The sequence below is a fragment of the Berghia stephanieae genome, chromosome 12, assembly GCF_034508935.2.
Source record: "Berghia stephanieae isolate SIO BIC M18660-M18661 chromosome 12, UCSD_Bste_1.3, whole genome shotgun sequence".
In the NCBI taxonomy this organism is placed as follows: domain Eukaryota; kingdom Metazoa; phylum Mollusca; class Gastropoda; order Nudibranchia; family Aeolidiidae; genus Berghia; species Berghia stephanieae.
Window position 1 is genome coordinate 7,848,118 of NC_088371.1, and position 19,067 is coordinate 7,867,184.

Sequence of the window (19,067 nt, forward strand, 5' to 3'; positions counted from 1 at the left end):
AAAGCCATCCTCAATGCAACAAAAGAACTATCCAGAGATCACAGAATAAACGGGAAAAATGTGGTTTACTTGACAGACTCTGATGATGCTCTCAGGTCTATTGAAAATTACCAGGACTCTGAAGCCGCACACACTGTGGAGGCCCTTGAGGGCTTGTCTGATAAAACAGGAAAAATTGTGCTGCAGTGGATTCCAAGTCATGTAGGTATATATGGAAATGAAATTGCCGATCAACTGGCCAAAGAAGGAGCCCAAAAGGAACAACGAAGTCGTCAATCACTTACCATCAGCAAAAGAAAATAATAAAGCTAAAAATAGACAAAGAAAGGAATGACACACACCTGGAACACAACAAGCAGGATCCAATCCATGCCATTCAGCGAAGTAGCCAAGTCACCCTATTCCGCCTCCGAACAGGACACAATAGACTAAGAGGACATATGTTTACAAAGCTAGGTATTGGAACAACCCCTTCTTGCCCATGTGGAACCGACCATGAAACCACTTTACATGTGCTTATGGATTGCCCATTATACAACGTGCAACATTCGAACCACTGGGTCACCCAACAACACTCAACACAAAGCTCTATGGTGAGGCTGAGGACCTAAAGCGGACCACAGACTTCATAGCAGATATCGGACTGCAGCCATAGATGTCCATCAGAGGAATGAAGAAGAAGAAGAAGAAGAAGATAATAATAATAATAATAATAATAATAATAATAATAATAATAATAATAATAATAATAATAATAATGATGATAATGATGATGATAAGTCAAAGAGAATTCTATACATCTTTCCATCTGTCTAAAGACATCCTGAAAGTCATAGGGGGTTTGTCTGAGGACAAGCGGGTGATCAGGACTTGACATGGAGCTGAATGCTGCTGAAGAGGGGCTAAGGAGACCACAGCCATTTGGACCACAACCCAGTCTGTAATAAAATAAAAAGGAAATATATTTTTAAAATGTGGACCTAAGTGCGGCTATGTGGTTTTGTGGTATGACACTCGCTTTCGGATCAGAAGGTCCTGGGTTCGAGCCTTGCTCTGCGCATACTTGAGTCCTTGGAGAAGGCTCTTTACTCACATTCTCACCGTACTCAGGTGTAAAATGAGTACCTGGCTTTCAACAGCGATGTCTCTGTCCGAAAAAATTGTAATATCGCCTAACAGGCGTCATGTCCTGTCCTACATGTTAAATGTTGCTGTTGACCAGGGACCCCTTGTAAAGCGCTTTGAGTTTAGTGGATATTGCGATAATAAAAGCTCAATTTAAAATTTTTATTTTTTTTATTATGTCATGCAATGACACATATAACATGGTGCAGCGCTTGTCACTGGAATTGACTGCCCTAGTCCCAAAGAAGTGGAAGGAGAAGAACCAAAACAAACTATTCACTCCCTTTCTTGTTATTATCAACATAAGTGCCTGCTCCACTCACTTTTCTAGATAAATATTCACCCCCCGATCAATCCCGGGTGCATTCGAGATTTTTTATTTACCCCCCCTGTCCACCCAGCAGTGAATGGGTAGCCGAGTCTGTTAGATTTGGCAGAAAGTACTTTGCAATAGACTAGTGTCCTATCAAAAGGATAGCAAGCAATTGCTATTGTCCATTTCATGCTATAGAAACCGGGATAAACCCCGGCTCCATGGGTCACATGGCTCTGAAGGAATACTTTTAAAAAATAAAATAATAATAATATCGGAGCTTACTCAATGTCTAAATCGTTTCAATGTTACATGTTTGTTTGTTTGTTTGTTTGTTTTTAAGGGTTTTACGGCGCTTGCAACACATTTAGGTTATATCAGCGCCAGTAAAAAGGAAGAAAATGGGGTAGTAAAAAGTTCTAGAATTACAATTAAAGCACCCAAGAAAAAGTAAGACAAAGGGGAATTGAGAACAAATAGGGATCAGATGTAGATTCCAAGAGCACACCACCAATTGTACTTAGTTTGAAATCACCTACAAGTCTCATCCAGACACAAGCACAAAATCCAACAAAGAGGAACACACTCAAATGCTTACATTATACATTCAAAATAAAAATAATAATACATAACAGAGAGATGATTTACAAGGAAAAAAATATCATCTCCCAAAACAATAACTGCATTTGACTGTTTCCCTCCCAGCTAGGATTCCGGCCAGTGCCAGGACAAAACCAAGTAATCTCATTCCGAGACAAAGACAGAAAGCATGTTGGATAACAGATATAAGGGGATAGAAGACACAGTGTGTACCTCCCTGCCCGCTATGGGAGTTATATGTTTTGTGTTGAGAATATTGGCTATTAAGGCTAAATGCTGGCTAATAAACTGTGGTTGTGTGTTGAACGTATGACCTCGAGAAGTCGGGAGAGCGGTTCAAGATAGACGCGATGCTTGATACCACCTTTTTTTTTTTTTTTTTGGAGTGGCGGACGGCCTTGACTCCAGAGCTACCCTCTCCTCGCCAGGTGGAGTTGTTGTACCAGTACGGTTACGGGTTCGAGCCCCCATCACAGCGACATTTCTATTCTCTATTGTCTTCTGACACTTTCCTACTCACTTCCTTTCTTGTTATACTGTACAATTAGGATTTTGAGAATTCATTCATAGTAAATTTACTGGGTTTTGTTGTTTTTTTTGTTTTTATTGAATTGAATTAGTCTTAAATCAAAGATGGAGGCTAGGATGTTGACTGTTTCATTCTATATATTCCATTCTATCTATTTATCTGTATATTAATTCTTCTTCTTCTTATTATTATTATTATTGTTATTATCTTTATTATTGTTATTTTTATTATTGTTATTATCTTTATTATTGTTATTATCTTTATTATTGTTATTATCTTTATTATTGTTATTTTTATTATTGTTATTATCTTTATTATTGTTATTTTTATTATTGTTATTATCTTTATTATTGATATTTTTATTATTGTTATTATCTTTATTATTGTTATTTTTATTATTGTTATTATCTTTATTATTGTTATTTTTATTATTGTTATTATCTTTATTATTGTTATTTTTATTATTGTTATTATCTTTATTATTGTTATTTTTATTATTGTTATTATCTTTATTATTGTTATTTTTATTATTGTCATTATCTTTATTATTGTTATTTTTATTATTGTTATTATCTTTATTATTGTTATTTTTATTATTGTTATTATCTTTATTATTGTTATTTTTATTATTGTTATTATCTTTATTATTGTTATTTTTATTATTGTTATTATCTTTATTATTGTTATTTTTATTATTGTTATTATCTTTATTATTGTTATTTTTATTATTGTTATTATCTTTATTATTGTTATTTTTATTATTGTTATTATCTTTATTATTGTTATTTTTATTATTGTTATTATCTTTATTATTGTTATTTTTATTATTGTTATTATCTTTATTATTGTTATTTTTTTATTGTTATTATCTTTATTATTGTTATTTTTATTATTGTTATTATCTTTATTATTGTTATTTTTATTATTGTTATTATCTTTATTATTGTTATTTTTATTATTGTTATTATCTTTATTATTGTTATTTTTATTATTGTTATTATCTTTATTATTGTTATTTTTATTATTGTTATTATCTTTATTATTGTTATTTTTATTATTGTTATTATCTTTATTATTGTTATTTTTATTATTGTTATTATCTTTATTATTATTTTTATTATTGTTATTATCTTTATTATTGTTATTTTTATTATTGTTATTATCTTTATTATTGTTATTTTTATTATTGTTATTATCTTTATTATTGTTTTTATTTTTATTATCTTTATTATTGTTATTTTATTATTGTTATTTTATTATTGTATTTTTATTATTGTTATTATCTTTATTATTGTTATTTTTATTATTGTTATTATCTTTATTATTGTTATTATTTATTATTTTATTATCTTTATTATATTTTATTTTTATTATTGTTATTATCTTTATTATTGTTATTTTTAATTATTGTTATTATCTTTATTATTGTTATTTTTATTATTGTTATTATCTTTATTATTGTTATTTTTATTATTGTTATTATCTTTATTATTGTTATTTTTATTATTGTTATTATCTTTATTATTGTTATTTTTATTATTGTTATTATCTTTATTATTGTTATTTTTATTATTGTTATTATCTTTATTATTGTTATTTTTATTATTGTTATTATCTTTATTATTGTTATTTTTATTATTGTTATTATCTTTATTATTGTATTATCTTTATTATTGTTATTTTTATTATTGTTATTATCTTTATTATTGTTATTTTTATTATTGTTATTATCTTTATTATTGTTATTTTTATTATTGTTATTATCTTTATTATTGTTATTTTTATTATTGTTATTATCTTTATTATTGTTATTTTTATTATTGTTATTATCTTTATTATTGTTATTTTTATTATTGTTATTATCTTTATTATTGTTATTTTTATTATTGTTATTATCTTTATTATTGTTATTTTTATTATTGTTATTATCTTTATTATTGTTATTTTTATTATTGTTATTATCTTTATTATTGTTATTTTTATTATTGTTATTATTATTATTGTTATTATTATATTATTTATTTTATTATTATTTTATTATTAATATTATTATTATTATTATTATTATTTTATTATTATAAACATTACTATCAGTATTATTATCATCATTATTACTATTTTAATTACTTTTTTCCCCTATTACAAGAGCTGTAACCTAACAATAATTGCCTCTTTGCACAATAAAGATTATTATTATTATTATTATTATTATTATTATTATTATTATTTCAATTTTGATGGGGGAAAACCTCAGAATACGGCCAAATTTTGACTACTTGTCTGTATATAAATATAAAAATAACCAATAACTTTTTTCAAATATAGAAGATAACAAAATAGACAAAGGGCAGGGGGGAATGACAGTATATTGCAGGGGTTCAACTTGCCATCAAGAGATAACAAAGACAGGCATAAATCAGTTCTATATATGCTTTACCTTTCGGTATATTTGTCATTTTGTCCATCAGTGACTGTTCTGCAGGCTGTTGGAGTAAAGAATTGTCTAGAACCTCTCTCATCACGGGCAGTTCTCTGTCCAAATCATCTTCACCCTCGTCTGCTGCGACTGCATCGGTTCCGTGGTGCTTGTCATTGGATTTCTTGGCCCTTTGCAACACAAAAATAAAGAGAAATTTAAAAAAAAAAAGAAAAAACAAAAACAAAAAAAGAAAGAAAAGAAACTTTTAATTTACACGATAATATTAATATTTAACTTTAAAAATCTTTGTTTCTTAAGGGTTTTACGGCGCTTGTGGCACATTTATATCATAACAGTAAAACGTAAGTAAAAAGCCAGTAAAAAGGAAGAAAATAGGATAGTCAAAAAAGGATAGAATCACAATTAAAGTACACAAGAAAAAGAAAGAAAAAGGGGAAATGGTTCAAATAGGGAACAGATGTAGATTCCAAAAACACATTATAAGTGTACTTAGTTTGAGATTACCTAAAAGTCTCATCCCGGCAAAAGCACAGGCCCCCATTAAGAGGAATACACTCAAATGTTTACAAATCATATGTTCAAAATAATACATATAATTACATAATAGAGAGATGATTTATAAGGGAAAAAAAAATCATCATCTCCCAGAACGATAACTATACATTTGATTGTTTCCCTCCCATGAAGGCCTCCAGCCAGGGTGAGGGCAAAACTAAGTAATCTCATTCCAGGACAAAGACAGGAAGCAAACTGGAAAACAGATATAAGGGGAGAGAAGAAGACCCAGCAAGTGACCTCCCTGCCCACCATGGGAGGTCAAAAGAACTCACCCATTTAAAATCCTTCATTTCACCATTTTCAGTAGAAAGCCGTCAAATTTTAAAAAGTGGAAAATACAGAGCTTGATCAGACCCAAGTTTACTTCGGCTGGAAAACCTTAAATAGCGGGAAACTCTTGCAAACATTTTATTTTATTGCCTAATACACACACAAGGGATAGCTCAGTTGGTAGAGCAATTGCTTCATACCAAAGAAACCAATATCAATCCTGGATGCAGTTGAGTTAAGTTTTTTTTCAGACGCCCCCCCCCCCCCCCCCCCCCCCCCCCCCCCCCCCCCCCTCTCCAACCCCCCTATGCCCCCAACAAACATTTAGTGAATCTAATCACTTCTTCATCTGGCACCCACCTGCGTTTTGAGATCATATTCTTGTTCAGCATATGTTGGAATGTAACATGCATGGAATTAGCCAGGTGCCCGGCTACACTGGTCTGTGGATCTGTGGTAGAAAAACAAACAACAAAAAGAAACAAACAAAGTGTTACATTTTAAACAGGGTCTCAACTCAAAAGCTTTGAAAAACATAAGAAATTTTCTCAATTGACAACCGAACTTGAAAAAATATGTAAGATAAAAACTGAAACTTGCCCATAATCAAAATCCAAGATAAAGACAGGGTTGCAGGAGGCTAAAATTGACTGAACTCTTATGATTCCCCATTACGATGATAGTGTGTTCATTCCTGCATACTTTCACCAACTTTTAAAGCGAGAACACTTTAAACATTGAAATGACGTGTAGTAAAATTTAAAACCGTTTTTCTCCAATTCACTTTTCTCCAGATTGTCTACTTCAAATGGCCATTACTCAATACATCGTTATTGTTATGCACTGTAGAAATGCTTTATTATTGTTATTATTATCATCCTCATAATCATCATTGTTATTATTGTAGTTATTAACATTATTATCATCATCATTATTATTTTTATTATCATTATTATAGTAGTAGTAGTAGTAGTAGTAGTAGTAGTAGTAGTAGTAGTAGTAGTAGTAGTAGTAGTAGTAGTAGTAGTTCATAAAATACGACATGTAGACCGTTTCCCTAGAGAAAACTACTGTAGTCATGATAATGTTTTCTCCCATATCACATGACTTATTTTGTATTTTTATGACAAACGTTTATCGTCAACATCAGGATAAATCTGTACTTACCTATTCTTACATCGTCATTAGACGCTTCATCATCTGCTCGCTGCTTCATCATAAAACCCACAGCCACGGCCTTGGAAAGATTGTTGAAAGTGTAAGATGGTGGGAAAGCTCTGAGCTGACTGAGAGATTCCACAGCATCACTGAGAAGTTTCTTGTCTTAGGAAAGAGAGAATGAAAGAATGATAATGTGCGGCTATGTGGTATGACACTCGCTTTCGGATCGTAAGGTCCTGGGTTCGAGCCTCGCTCGGCGCATAGTTGAACCCTTGGAGAAGGCTCTTTACTCATATTCTCTCACCGTGTAAAATGAGTACCTGGCCGTTAACAGCGTTGTCTCTGTCCGAAAAATTGTAACATCACCTAACAAGCGTCTCATCCTAATGTTAAATGTTGCTGTTGGCCAGGGACCCATTGTAAAGCGCTTTGAACACATTTAGTGGATATTGCTCTATATAAAAGCTCAATTCAATTTAATTTAATTTAATTTAAAATAACAGAAGAGAATGTAGTGATAATGATAGACATCACCATCATTACAACTATTGATTATTGTTGTTGCCAGTATCATCATCAACCCACTGTCATCATTACTATCATCATCATCATCATCAACAATAGTGTAAGTTGTAGCGAGAGTTCATATCTTTCCACATATAAAAGTAATACATCATACAAATGTCAACTAAAAATGCTCATGACAATCTCCTTGCCAGCTTTCACATATTTGCCTGCCTGGGAAAAGCACAGCGGAAAAGAAGATGCAAAACGATGAAATTTGCAGGTTCTGAGGGTTGCCATCTTCAGGGATTCATAAAAAAAAAAAAAAAAAAAAAATTTGGGAATATTGAAATCTGTAAAAAGTGACTTTAGGAGAAGAAACAGCAGATTCGTAATCAATCAATACTCTCAAAAGGAAATCTTCCTTCAAATCCGTGTCGTTCCCAGGCAGACACAAACATATTTGATGTCGCGCAACAGTTTGGTCCGGAAGGTACATTTTGGACATTTTGACCTTTTGGTATTTCTGGAAAGATCATTCTTTCCTCTGTAATTTGATACCTGTTTCATTGATGTATCATGATTTTTGGCTGAGTTATACAAGATTGAAATTGGGAGATTCCTGTAAATCTCAGATCCAAAATTCAGAGAAATTTGCACTTAAAACATCACAAATTTCACCTCACTTACCTATCACATTAGTATTTCTCTGTAGAACTGATGAATTTCTCTGTAACTCTTCTTTTCCCAAAGGTGAGGAGAGAGATGCAGGATATCCGTCCTTCCTCATAACAACTGAAGACATCACAGAATTCTTCCCAAACATTCTTGAATCCAACGGTTCTGAGATTTTATCCCTCTTGACTTGTACTTTCCCACTACCTCCCTTTGTCGAATTCTTCACATCTGCTTTCCCTTTCAAATTTACTTTACTAATGCTGAACACTTCATTATCAAATTCAGACTTTAAAGCAATTTCATTTGTGTCGACTTTTTCATTTTCATTTCCACCATCAAAACCGTTCTGCAAAGACTTGTTACCACTTTTATCCAAATCAGAATCTCTTAGTGATTTCTTTTTCAACGAGAGTTTAGCTTTACTCCTTTGACTTGTGTTATCCAAACATTTTCTTGATACTCGACTGTTTACAGCATTTGTTTCATTGCTCTCTTCATCACCAAGTCCACTGGGTAATTCCACTGATGAAAAGTTTCCAACAGGATGCCTCTCCTTTTTTCCCTTTTTATCGATTTGCGAAGATTTTAATTGTTTTTCAACAGTTGGATTTTTAAGTTGCGGTTTTCCCCTTGGAATTTCAATCGGTGAGTTCAAATGAAAGTTTCTGAGAGGTGTAGAAAAAATATCAAATTTGTAATCAATCTCTGCATTCTCATCCACCGATGATGTTGATCTTATTTGAATAGGACTGTCAAAAAATTGAATATTTTGAGTACCCGAAACGTTGTCAACTGATCTAAAATCATTGTCTGAAATTAAAACCGGACTCGACGGAAATACATTAAATTCTGTGGACAGTGAAAACATGTCAGCACGATTCAAACTTTCACCTCGTTGAACTTCAGGTGAACAACTGTCATCTTCTTGATGTTCATCATTGGCCTGAGGTTGTTCTTTTACCTTTTGGTGTCTCCTCGTAGTCCTTCTTGTACTTTTTCCACAACCACCATCGCTAACATCACTAGACTTCGGTTTACTGGATGCTGTTCTTTTTGCCCTCCTGCTAACCTTGACCTTCGGTGAATCAGACATTTCAGCATGTGGAGGGTTCTCTTTTATTTCATTTGCCAGCTGGCACAAATCGAGGGAATCTAAAATGTTTTCTTTATCGACAGTTTGAGATTCTTTAGGTAAGATCGCAGATTTTGAAGAAGTTTTTTTCCCAGTCCCTCTCGCTTTTCTTCCAACTCCACTTTTTCCTTTATTCATGCCACAACTTCCACTTTCAGTCACCTCTTCTTCATTAGCACTGCTTTCTTTCACTCCTGGTTCCAGCATCGTTCTACTTAAACTTTCGTTTGATTTTCTCTTCACGGGTGAGACAGACTTCTTGCATATATTTAACCTTCCCATCTGATTTATAACAGGGGAAAGCTCTGAGCAGTTGGAATCGTGATCCATTTGTTCATGAGAAACTATATCATTATCATCGCATTTCTTTTCTTCTTCACCTTTAACGCTTGCAGCATTCCCTAAATTTCTTTTCTTTCGCCCTCCCCTTGTTCCTTTTGATTCCATTTTGTGACTGACTTTTATTACGTTGTTGTCTGAAGCACTTTGATTTGGTGATAAAGTAACAGTTGATTCATTCTCTTTCTCAACCTCAAATTGCATGTCATTTCTTTCATCGAATTGTAAAGCTTTGATTGTAGCAGTCCTTAAAGCAGTATTAGAGTTACCTCCTCTTCTACCACCTTTTTTGATTTTTGCAGCTGGTGAGAAAAACGATGCAGGGGTTTTAACAGTAGATACATTTTCAACGTCATTGCCATTGCTGTTGCCTTTTGACAATTTTGGAGGCGAGGGTGAGATAACATTCTCCTGACACTCTCCGAGTGGTGAAAATCGTTTTGTTGGAGACGACAAAGGTGACTGGGATTGAATATCAGGTGTGTTTTGTGGTGCAGTGGAAGAAGAAGAAGATGACAATTTCACGTTAATACGTTTGTTTGTTTTATCCTGGAATGGAATTTTATGAGGCGTTTGAGTAAATAATGATGATGATGAAGAAGAGGAAATGGCAGCTGTGGGTGGGACCCCTAGTCTTTGCTTGTACTTCTCATTCCAAAACTCCTCTTCTATTTTCAGTTCTTTTACTTCCTTTGCTATCCACAACGCTTCGTATTCGTCATCATCATTGTCATCACAATCCATCCATGCATCCATTTTGTCCTTATCTCCGTTTTCATGTTTTAAAATATCCTCGCCTTTGTAAAAAACATGATCTCCGTCTTCACATATTGATTTTTGATTGATCAGCGATGATGACAAGAGCGACGTGTGAATTTTCAACAGCTGAGCTGTTGCCACGACAACTTTTGCTTCATAACTATACAATAGTTGCTTCCCTTGATTCACTACTGCTTCTAAAAGATTCAAAACAGCTTGTTTTAATTTTTCCACATCCTGCTCCTCCCATACTGGATCACGAGAACAAGTAGACGATGAAACGTCGTCTCTATCATCCAGGCACGAACTCGGACACAAACCACACTGTTTTGATTTTTCGACAAGGAGACAGAAAAATGCCTGGGCGAGACGTAACATCGTCTCAACAATCAACAACTCGTAATGACCCGCTGATTGCTTTATATTTTGGATATTACTCAGCTGCAGCCTGGTGTTGAGAATGGAGGATGCAAAACGCTTGGCATTGAGGAGATGGCGGACGGCTTTTGGGATATTTAGAGGGTTTTGCTGGAGGGCAATCTGGAAATGATGAACAGAGAGAAACGAGCATGATGGGTAAAAACAAAATTCCTTGGTGTCCCTTTGATACGAGAAAACAATTTTATTGTATGAATCACATAAGACTCGTGTGCAAAATAAAAATTATCTATATGATTTATTCTACTTACATACATATGGTGATACATTTGTTATAATCAACAACTCCTAGGCCTTTTTGAATATCAACAAAAAAGAAAACAAGCAGACAAAAAAAGAAAAAAAAACTTAAGCTTTTAAATAGGACAATAAACACTAAATGTGCTGTAAGCGTTTTCCAAGGAGTCACAAGCCATCAGCAACACTATATATAGCACAACAAAACAGGATGCTTGTAAGACCTTTTACAGAAAAAAATGTTGTTACCAGCTGGGACTCATCTCATTTTACATCTGAGTAAGGTGAAATAATGTGAATAAGGTGACAGGGACCAAAAGATCAGAGGGCGAGTGCCATACAACAGAGATGCCAACATCAAGAATCGGAGGTATGTAATTTGAGATGAAAAATTGCAGAATTTCCAAAAACAAATAAGTGTGCAATCCAGTGCGGTCCCTGTTTCATGAGTAAAATTGAAATAAATAACAAAAGTCACATTGAATGCAAGCATCAATTTAATTAACTAAAACAGATGATGTGGACATTTCGGGTTTCCCCTTTGTCAACAAAACGCAATGAATGAAACACTGAAGACGAGTGAGAGATGAGAGAAAGGCCTCTCTTTCATCTTTGGTGTTTCATTCATTCATTGTGTTTTGTTGATTAAGACAGAGCTGCCAACTTGAAATGTCAAAAATTCGTAATTTCCAAGGGAAAAATAAAAGAAAAAGTCACTTTACATCGCTTTAAAAATAAATAATTTGCCCTCAGCATGTTCCAAAAACACTCCAAAAGTTATGAATTTAGGTTCTGAGGAACTAAACTTTCCTTTTAAACAAGATTTATTGAGCCAAAGAAGCGAATGTTGTTCTGTAGCTGAAATAATTTTTCGTAGTCCTTGGCAGATCTGATTGAAGGGGAAACCCGAAACATCCACATCACCTGTTTTTGTTAATTAACATCAAAGCTTTCACTTCATGTGATTATTGTTATCTATTTCCTCGAGTTTCAAGCAACAACATTTGGTATTTCATGAATAAAATTGACCAGCATTCAAGTTCGAGTTCAACGTCTTTATCTGCAAAAAGGCGGATTGGCCATCACTGCAGATTTCATACAATTATGTGGTGACTGTCTCCATTATTGTGTCATTGAGTTGAAAGATAGATGTTTAACAGTTGACCAAACTTGTTATTGTTGGTGCTATCTAGGATTTCTAGTGGGAGAGGGTTCTATTCCTTGATGGTTCTTGGGAAAATACTGTTTTTATGTGTTGGGGTTGTGAACTTATTGCTATACACAGTGTTGTCACATTGCATCAATACAATAAAAAACATTGGCTTACTAAAAATATGTAATTTTATAAAAAAAAAAAATTCCTATATTTTTCAGTGGTATCATTTTTAATTGAAAAAAAAAAAATTGTAATAGTTGGCATCTCTGTGTCAACACAGACCTGCCAAATTGAAAACTTCAAATTTAGTAATTTTTATGTCAATTTTTAGTAATTTGACAAGAAAATTCGTAATTTCTGAAATCGTGTACAAACAACCACAATATTATTATTATTATTACTATTATTATTATTATTATCATTATTTGAGTATTATATAAAACATTCGTAATTTTCCATAAAATTTCGTATTTGGCCATAAAATTTGTCTAAAATTCGTAAAATTACGAAAAATTCGGCAGGTATGTCAACAGCACAAATCCACACCAAATAAAACAAGCAAAAGAAACGTATCGACATGCAAACTACCTCTGCTTCCAGCCACATTCTGTAAACGAGAAACGCAGACAACTTAGGACTGAAATCCACAGACGTCGTCGTCGTCGCGGGCTGATTTTTGCTTTTATTTCCCTTTTTATTCAAAGACAATGATGAGTTGGAGGAAGAGTCGGGGCAGGCATTGCTAGTGGCAATCGATAGAGAGGTTAGGGCCGAGTCTATTGTTGATAAATCATTGTCTTGCCCAAGGTCGTCGACTGTCCAGCTATCCCAACCAGGCAGTGTCGTCAATGAGACCATTTTTGAGACACTCTGATTTAAAAATAAAAAAATGATAAGAGAATTTGTGACCCATCGTCCCAAAACTGTTTTATGTCTAAGATGAACCAGATACTAAAAAAACAAATTGAAGCTAAACAGGTCAAAAATTTTAATGATTGCTATTTAGCAATCTAAGATCTTATATTCATCCTCTACAATAAAACATACAAACTCATTGCAAGTCGGATATTTCTGGCAATAACTTCAATTTTTAGCACCTTAATCATTCCGATATAATACTGTTTTGAGATGAGGGGTAACATTTATAAATTTTGTATTTCCACAGAGACATAATGTGTAACTCTTTCAGCACTGAGGCTATATTTGCATTTCCGTCACAAAATGGCTCTCACATGATTGAGGCAGCATGAGAATGACATGCTAAGACAAAGCAACATTCAATTGTTTGGGGCAAAATCTCAATTAAAATACCCCCCTAGGGCCAAATGAATGATCAGATGAAAGAAATGAATCCAATAGTAGTTTTGTTGGAAGTAGGATTGGATTACATTATTGTTTTGCCTTTCAAGACCGGCCACACTGCCACCATTGGCCAGTAGAACAGATTCTGCTCTGGCCACACAGTGCGGCCAATGGTGCTGAAAGAGTTAAAAGCCCTTTGTTTAGCTTCATGTATTCTTCGCCCAGCAGGTCAAATGAAACCATATTCAACGGTTGCCAATTAAGGAGGCAAAAGTTTACTGAACTTCTAAGCGAACACATAGACAGACCCCTTTCGGAGTGCTGAACTCCAGTAAAAAGACATTATCTACTTTTTCCATTCAGCAGGTGATTGGATAATATACTGAGGATTTAATAAATACTGAATTCCGTAAAAATACAGAAAATCGGCAACCTTGATATTCTCATTTCAGTTTTGAGATTAAAAGAAAAACAAAAACAAACAAAGCCGGAGCATTTATGCAACGCTTTACAAGGGGTCCCCAAGTCATCAGCAACACATAACAAGTATACTTTATATATTCTTTTTATCGACAGAGACAATGCTGTTAATGGCCAGGTAAAAATTATTTTAAAATTTAGCTTTTATATAACGCAATATCCACTAAACGTGCTCAAAGTGCTTTACAAGGGGTCCCTAGCCAACAGCAACACTCAACATGACGCCTGTTAGGCGATATTCCAATTTTTTCGGCAGAGACAATGCTGTTAAAACAGCCCGTTACTCATTTTACACCTGAGTACAGTGAGAGAATGTGAGTAAAGAGCCTTCTCCAAGGACTCAACTATGCGCCGAGCGAGGCTCAAACCCAGGACATGCGACTAGACCACCTAGCCGCACAAGTAAGTATTCCATTCAATTGAGCAAATTCCTTCACCTTCAGATATTTGTCTGCTTCAGGCACAGAATCCGTGTAGTTGATGCAGATGTTGGCCAGTGAGGTAATGAACAAAGCACTCCTGAGTCGACAACAACGGATAGAGAGGGGAGAAAAAAAAAGAAAGAAAATTAATGAGTTTACAAAACATTGTGAAAATACAATATATATATATATATATTATATATATATATATATATATATATATATATATATATATATATATATATATAATATATAATAATATATATATATATATATTATATATATATATATATATAGAGAGAGAGAGAGAGAGAGAGAGAGAGAGAGAGAGAGAGAGATTTCAATGGATTGATATTATTGTTATGCGCCTAGAGCTTTATTGTATGGAGGATTGGGCGCAATATAAATAAATTTCATCATCATTATTATTATTATTAATATGGGGGCTCTTTCATAATTAACCGAAAAATGCCTGTAAAATCCGCGTTTTTTATGCTATCAGCAAAATTCTTGCACGTGTTCATACCTTGACTCGTCCTTCATTTCTCTACGTAACAGCCAAGTCTGTCGACACACTTCTGCCAACGCCGCACCATGGAATAGATACCCTCTCAGAAGAAATTTCCGTCAAGGTTTTGTAGCCATTTCCGCACATGGTCAACAAGCTCTTCATCGACATCAAAGCGCTTTCCTGCCAGCTCACGTTTCAGTGGCCCAAAGAGGTGATAATCAGATGGTGCGAGGTCTGGACTGTGTGGTGGGTGTGGCAAAATCTCCCATCCATATTTCTCTAGCCAACCTTGCGTCACTCGTGCTGTGTGGGGTGTAGCGTTGTCGTGTTGCAAAATGACCCGTTGGTCAACTGCCCTGGGCGCTTTCTGCGAATGGCCTCCCTAAGCTTGTCAAGAGTTTGGCAGTACCTTGCAGCATTGATTGTTTCTCCAGGTTGTAAGGTTTCGAACAGAATAACACCACGACTGTCCCAGAAAACAGTTCCCATTATTTTCTTTGCTGACCGCATGACTTTGAATTTCTTCGCGACAGGTGAGGATGGATGTTTCCATGTCATCGAATCTTGCTTTGTTTCTGGGGTGCAATGGTGCAACCAAGTCTCATCACCGGTGACTATGCTGTCAAGAAAAGTCACATCGTACCCTAGAAAGTCTCCGCCGGCATTGGCAGTATGCCCGTGAACCCTGCGTGAGCTCTTGCTTCTTCTCAAAAGTTCCCTGCAGATGTCCAATCTTTGTTCTTTATGATTATCTGTCAATTGCTTAGGAACCCATCTTGCGCTGACTTTTCTGTAGCCAAGTTCATCAAATACAATTCTATGGGCAGAAGTTTCCGAAATTTCAAGACTGCTTGCGATTTCATGAAGTTTCAACCTCCTGTGTTGACGAACAAGCTCATCAACTCGCTTCACATTGTCTTCTGACGTCGCAGTTATCGAACGCCCTCTCCCTTCCCTGTCTGTCAAGTCGGAATGGCTGGCTTCAAACAAATTACACCAGTGATAGACTTGTGTACGGCTTATAACATGCTCACCATATACACTCTGAAGTTCTTTATGAATTTCGGTAGGATTCAGACTTTTGGCGTTCAAAAAACGTATGACAGCTCTGATTTCCTCCTTTGACCAAGTTTCAAGGTGGGCCGCCATCTTTAAAATCGTCTAGAAATTCATTGTGCAAAATGATGCCCTTCATAATTTCTGGGAATATCCGTAACGAAATAAGGAATATCATGTCGTTTACAGAATTAAAAAATCTACACTGGTTGCTGAGCAATGGGTATTTTTCGGTTATTTCTGAAAGAGCCCTCGTATGATGATTCACTACTTCGAATCAGTATCACAGATTTGCCAAATCTCCTCAGTCATTTGAAAGGATATATCATATTTTTACCAATAACTATGGTCATTTTCTCATATATATATATATTATATGCCTTCACACGCAAATTGACCCAAGATTGATCCTGGGTGCAGTCCAGATTTTTTTTCTGACCCCCAGCCTGTCCACCCAGCAATGAATGGGTAGCTGGGTCTGTTAGATTTGGCGGGAATGCACTTTGCAATAGACTAGCATCCTATCCAAAGGATAGCAAGCAATTGCTATTGTCCATTTCACGCGATAGAAACAGGAATAATCTCCGGCTCCATTGGCTGAATGGCTCTGAAGGACTCCTGGAAGCTCTGTATTTCTTTTGTTAAGAGTGATTGGTTAAAATTTCTTTTTTAAATGTCTTAGCTCACTCAATCCTAGAGATTTTTGCTATTTTTCAAAATTGGAAAAAACTATATTAAAAATGAGCATGTACATAGATAGTTTTAGTCAACAAACATAAACATGGAAAAACGAAAAACATTAGCTTTGATACTACGCCTATAATTTGTCTCATAAAAATGTAATAAATAGGCATGTGGAAAAAAGTAACCCGGGTAAACTACGGATATAGTTGGTGTTAGGGTTGAGTGAGTTAAAAGTCTCAAATCACCAAGTAGTGAGTTGACAAGACTGGGCCATCTTCAATCCCTCCAGGAGGTAAGTTCGAGAACTCTTCACCATTCCAGCCTGCAGAAAAATTTTGCCACCCAGATACAAGGTGTTGAGATAACAATGGATCATCTGCCAGGAATCCACAGACGCACCTGGAAAAAAAAAATATTTATGGGAAGTTCTATGTTTATGTTTTTAAGGGTTTTACAGTGCTTGCAACACATTTAGGTCATATCAGCGCCAGTAAAGAGGAAGAAAATTGGATGGTAAAAAGTTCTAGCATTACAATTAAACTACCAAAGAAAAAGTAAGACAAAGGGGAATTTGTTCAAATAGTGAACAGATGTGTGCAGATTCCAAGAGCACTCTATCAGTGTACTTAGTTTGAGATCACCTAAATGTCTCATCCTGGCACAAGCACAGGTCCCCGCCAAGAGGAACACACTCAATTGTTTATGAAACATGCATATGTAAAAGGAAAAATAATACAGTGCATAAAAGAGAGAGATGATTTACAAGGAAACAGATATCATCTCCCAAAGCTAACAATACATTTGACTGTTTCCCTTCCAGTCAGGGTATCCGGTCAGAGCCAGTGCAAAACCAAGTAATCTCATTCCAAGACAAAGACAGAAAGCAAGTTGGAAAACTGATATAGGGGAGGGGGGGGGGGGGGGGGGTTAGAAGACACAGTATGTACCTCCCTGCCCACTATGGGAGGTCAGGAACCCCACCCAGAAAAATGGGAAGATTAAAGCTTACTTAATAAATCTCTATTCAAAAAATTAAAATTATGCCCTTTCACCACAACATCATAAGACATGTCCTTAGTGTTTCATTCATTGTGTTTTATTGATAAAGGTGAAACCTGAAATGTCCACAGTATTTGTCTTCGTCTAATAAATTGAAGCGTACAATTCAATATTTATCTTTATTTTTTTCCCTCAAGCTTCAAGCAGGAACATTTTCATTATTTCATGGTTAAAATTTTAAGAAAATTAAACGTTACAACTGTAGATGACCTATAAAGCTATGCAGATACCAATGAAATATGAAGAATGTGATTTTGAAATATTAAAAAATTAATCCAAAATATTCTGTATTTAGTCTAGAATTGAGGTACTCAAAAAAGTATGAGCAGGTCTGGTAAAGACCGAGAGAATTCCACATTGATGGTGCTGCAAAGTAAAATGTACATTCTGAGAATTTTGTTTAAGATATTTTTCTTTCAAACCAAGCCAAGAACAGATCTGGTATTTTTTCAAAGACAAATTTAGGGGAATTTTTTTTGCAAATAATGGGCTTAAATGAAAATGATGATGGTTGTGGGTGGTGATGATGATGATGGTTGTGGTGGTTGATGATGATGGTTGTGGTGGTGATGATGATGATGATGATAATGGTGGTGGTAGTGGGGATAATGATGTTGTTGCTGTTGTTGTTGTTGATAAAGATGACGATGATGTTGGTTTTTCTAGAATAAAAAAAAATGCGCTCAAAATCTAGAAAATATCTCTGGTAATATCATGGAAACCAGAAATGAGAATAAATATCAGGAATTTCCAAAATACAAATTGTGAGAGGTGTCAGTTTGGGCCACTAGATCAATCTACTCACCAGTTCTAACTAAAACGTGTTCAGATTTCCCTATCAGATAATTCTTGAGGCTTGTGATGTATTTCAGGGCCTCACCCAGGACTTGCAAAGGATGCTGACCTGTTGGAAAGTCACAGGGTGTTGACAAACAAATGTGTAGGAATAAAAATTGAGATAGCATTTCAGATTTGTTACTATATCATTAGGTAGTAGTAGTAATAGTAGTAGTAGTAGTAATAGTAGTAGTAATAGTAGTAGTAGTAGTAGTAGTAGTAGTAGTAGTAGTATAGTAGTAGTAGTTAGTAGTAGTAAGTATAGTATAGTATAGTAATAGTAGTAGTATAGTAGTAGTATAGTAGTAGTAGTAGTAGTAGTAGTAGTAGTAGTAGTATAGTATAGTAAGTATAGTAGTAGTAGTAGTAGTAGTAGTAAGTAGTAGTAGTATAGTAGTATAGTAGTAGTAGTAGTAGTAGTAGTAGTAGTAGTAGTATAGTAGTAGTAGTAGTAGTAGTAGTAGTAGTAGTAGTAGT

General features: G+C 34.5%; 1 protein-coding gene across 1 annotated transcript in view; it reads right to left on the bottom strand.

Annotated features, from left to right (window-relative positions):
* The window catches only part of LOC144958117 (uncharacterized), a 68,636-nt gene that overhangs the window by 14,253 nt on the left and 35,316 nt on the right, over positions 1-19,067 (bottom strand). The window contains exons 17-25 of the mRNA XM_078889787.1: positions 18,559-18,657; positions 16,940-17,093; positions 14,459-14,540; positions 12,828-13,109; positions 8,191-10,948; positions 7,003-7,158; positions 6,196-6,286; positions 5,005-5,174; positions 799-938 (exon numbers count right to left, since the gene is read on the bottom strand). Coding sequence (XP_078745913.1) covers positions 799-938; positions 5,005-5,174; positions 6,196-6,286; positions 7,003-7,158; positions 8,191-10,948; positions 12,828-13,109; positions 14,459-14,540; positions 16,940-17,093; positions 18,559-18,657 — 3,932 coding nt within the window. The remainder of the gene's footprint in view (positions 1-798; positions 939-5,004; positions 5,175-6,195; positions 6,287-7,002; positions 7,159-8,190; positions 10,949-12,827; positions 13,110-14,458; positions 14,541-16,939; positions 17,094-18,558; positions 18,658-19,067) is intronic.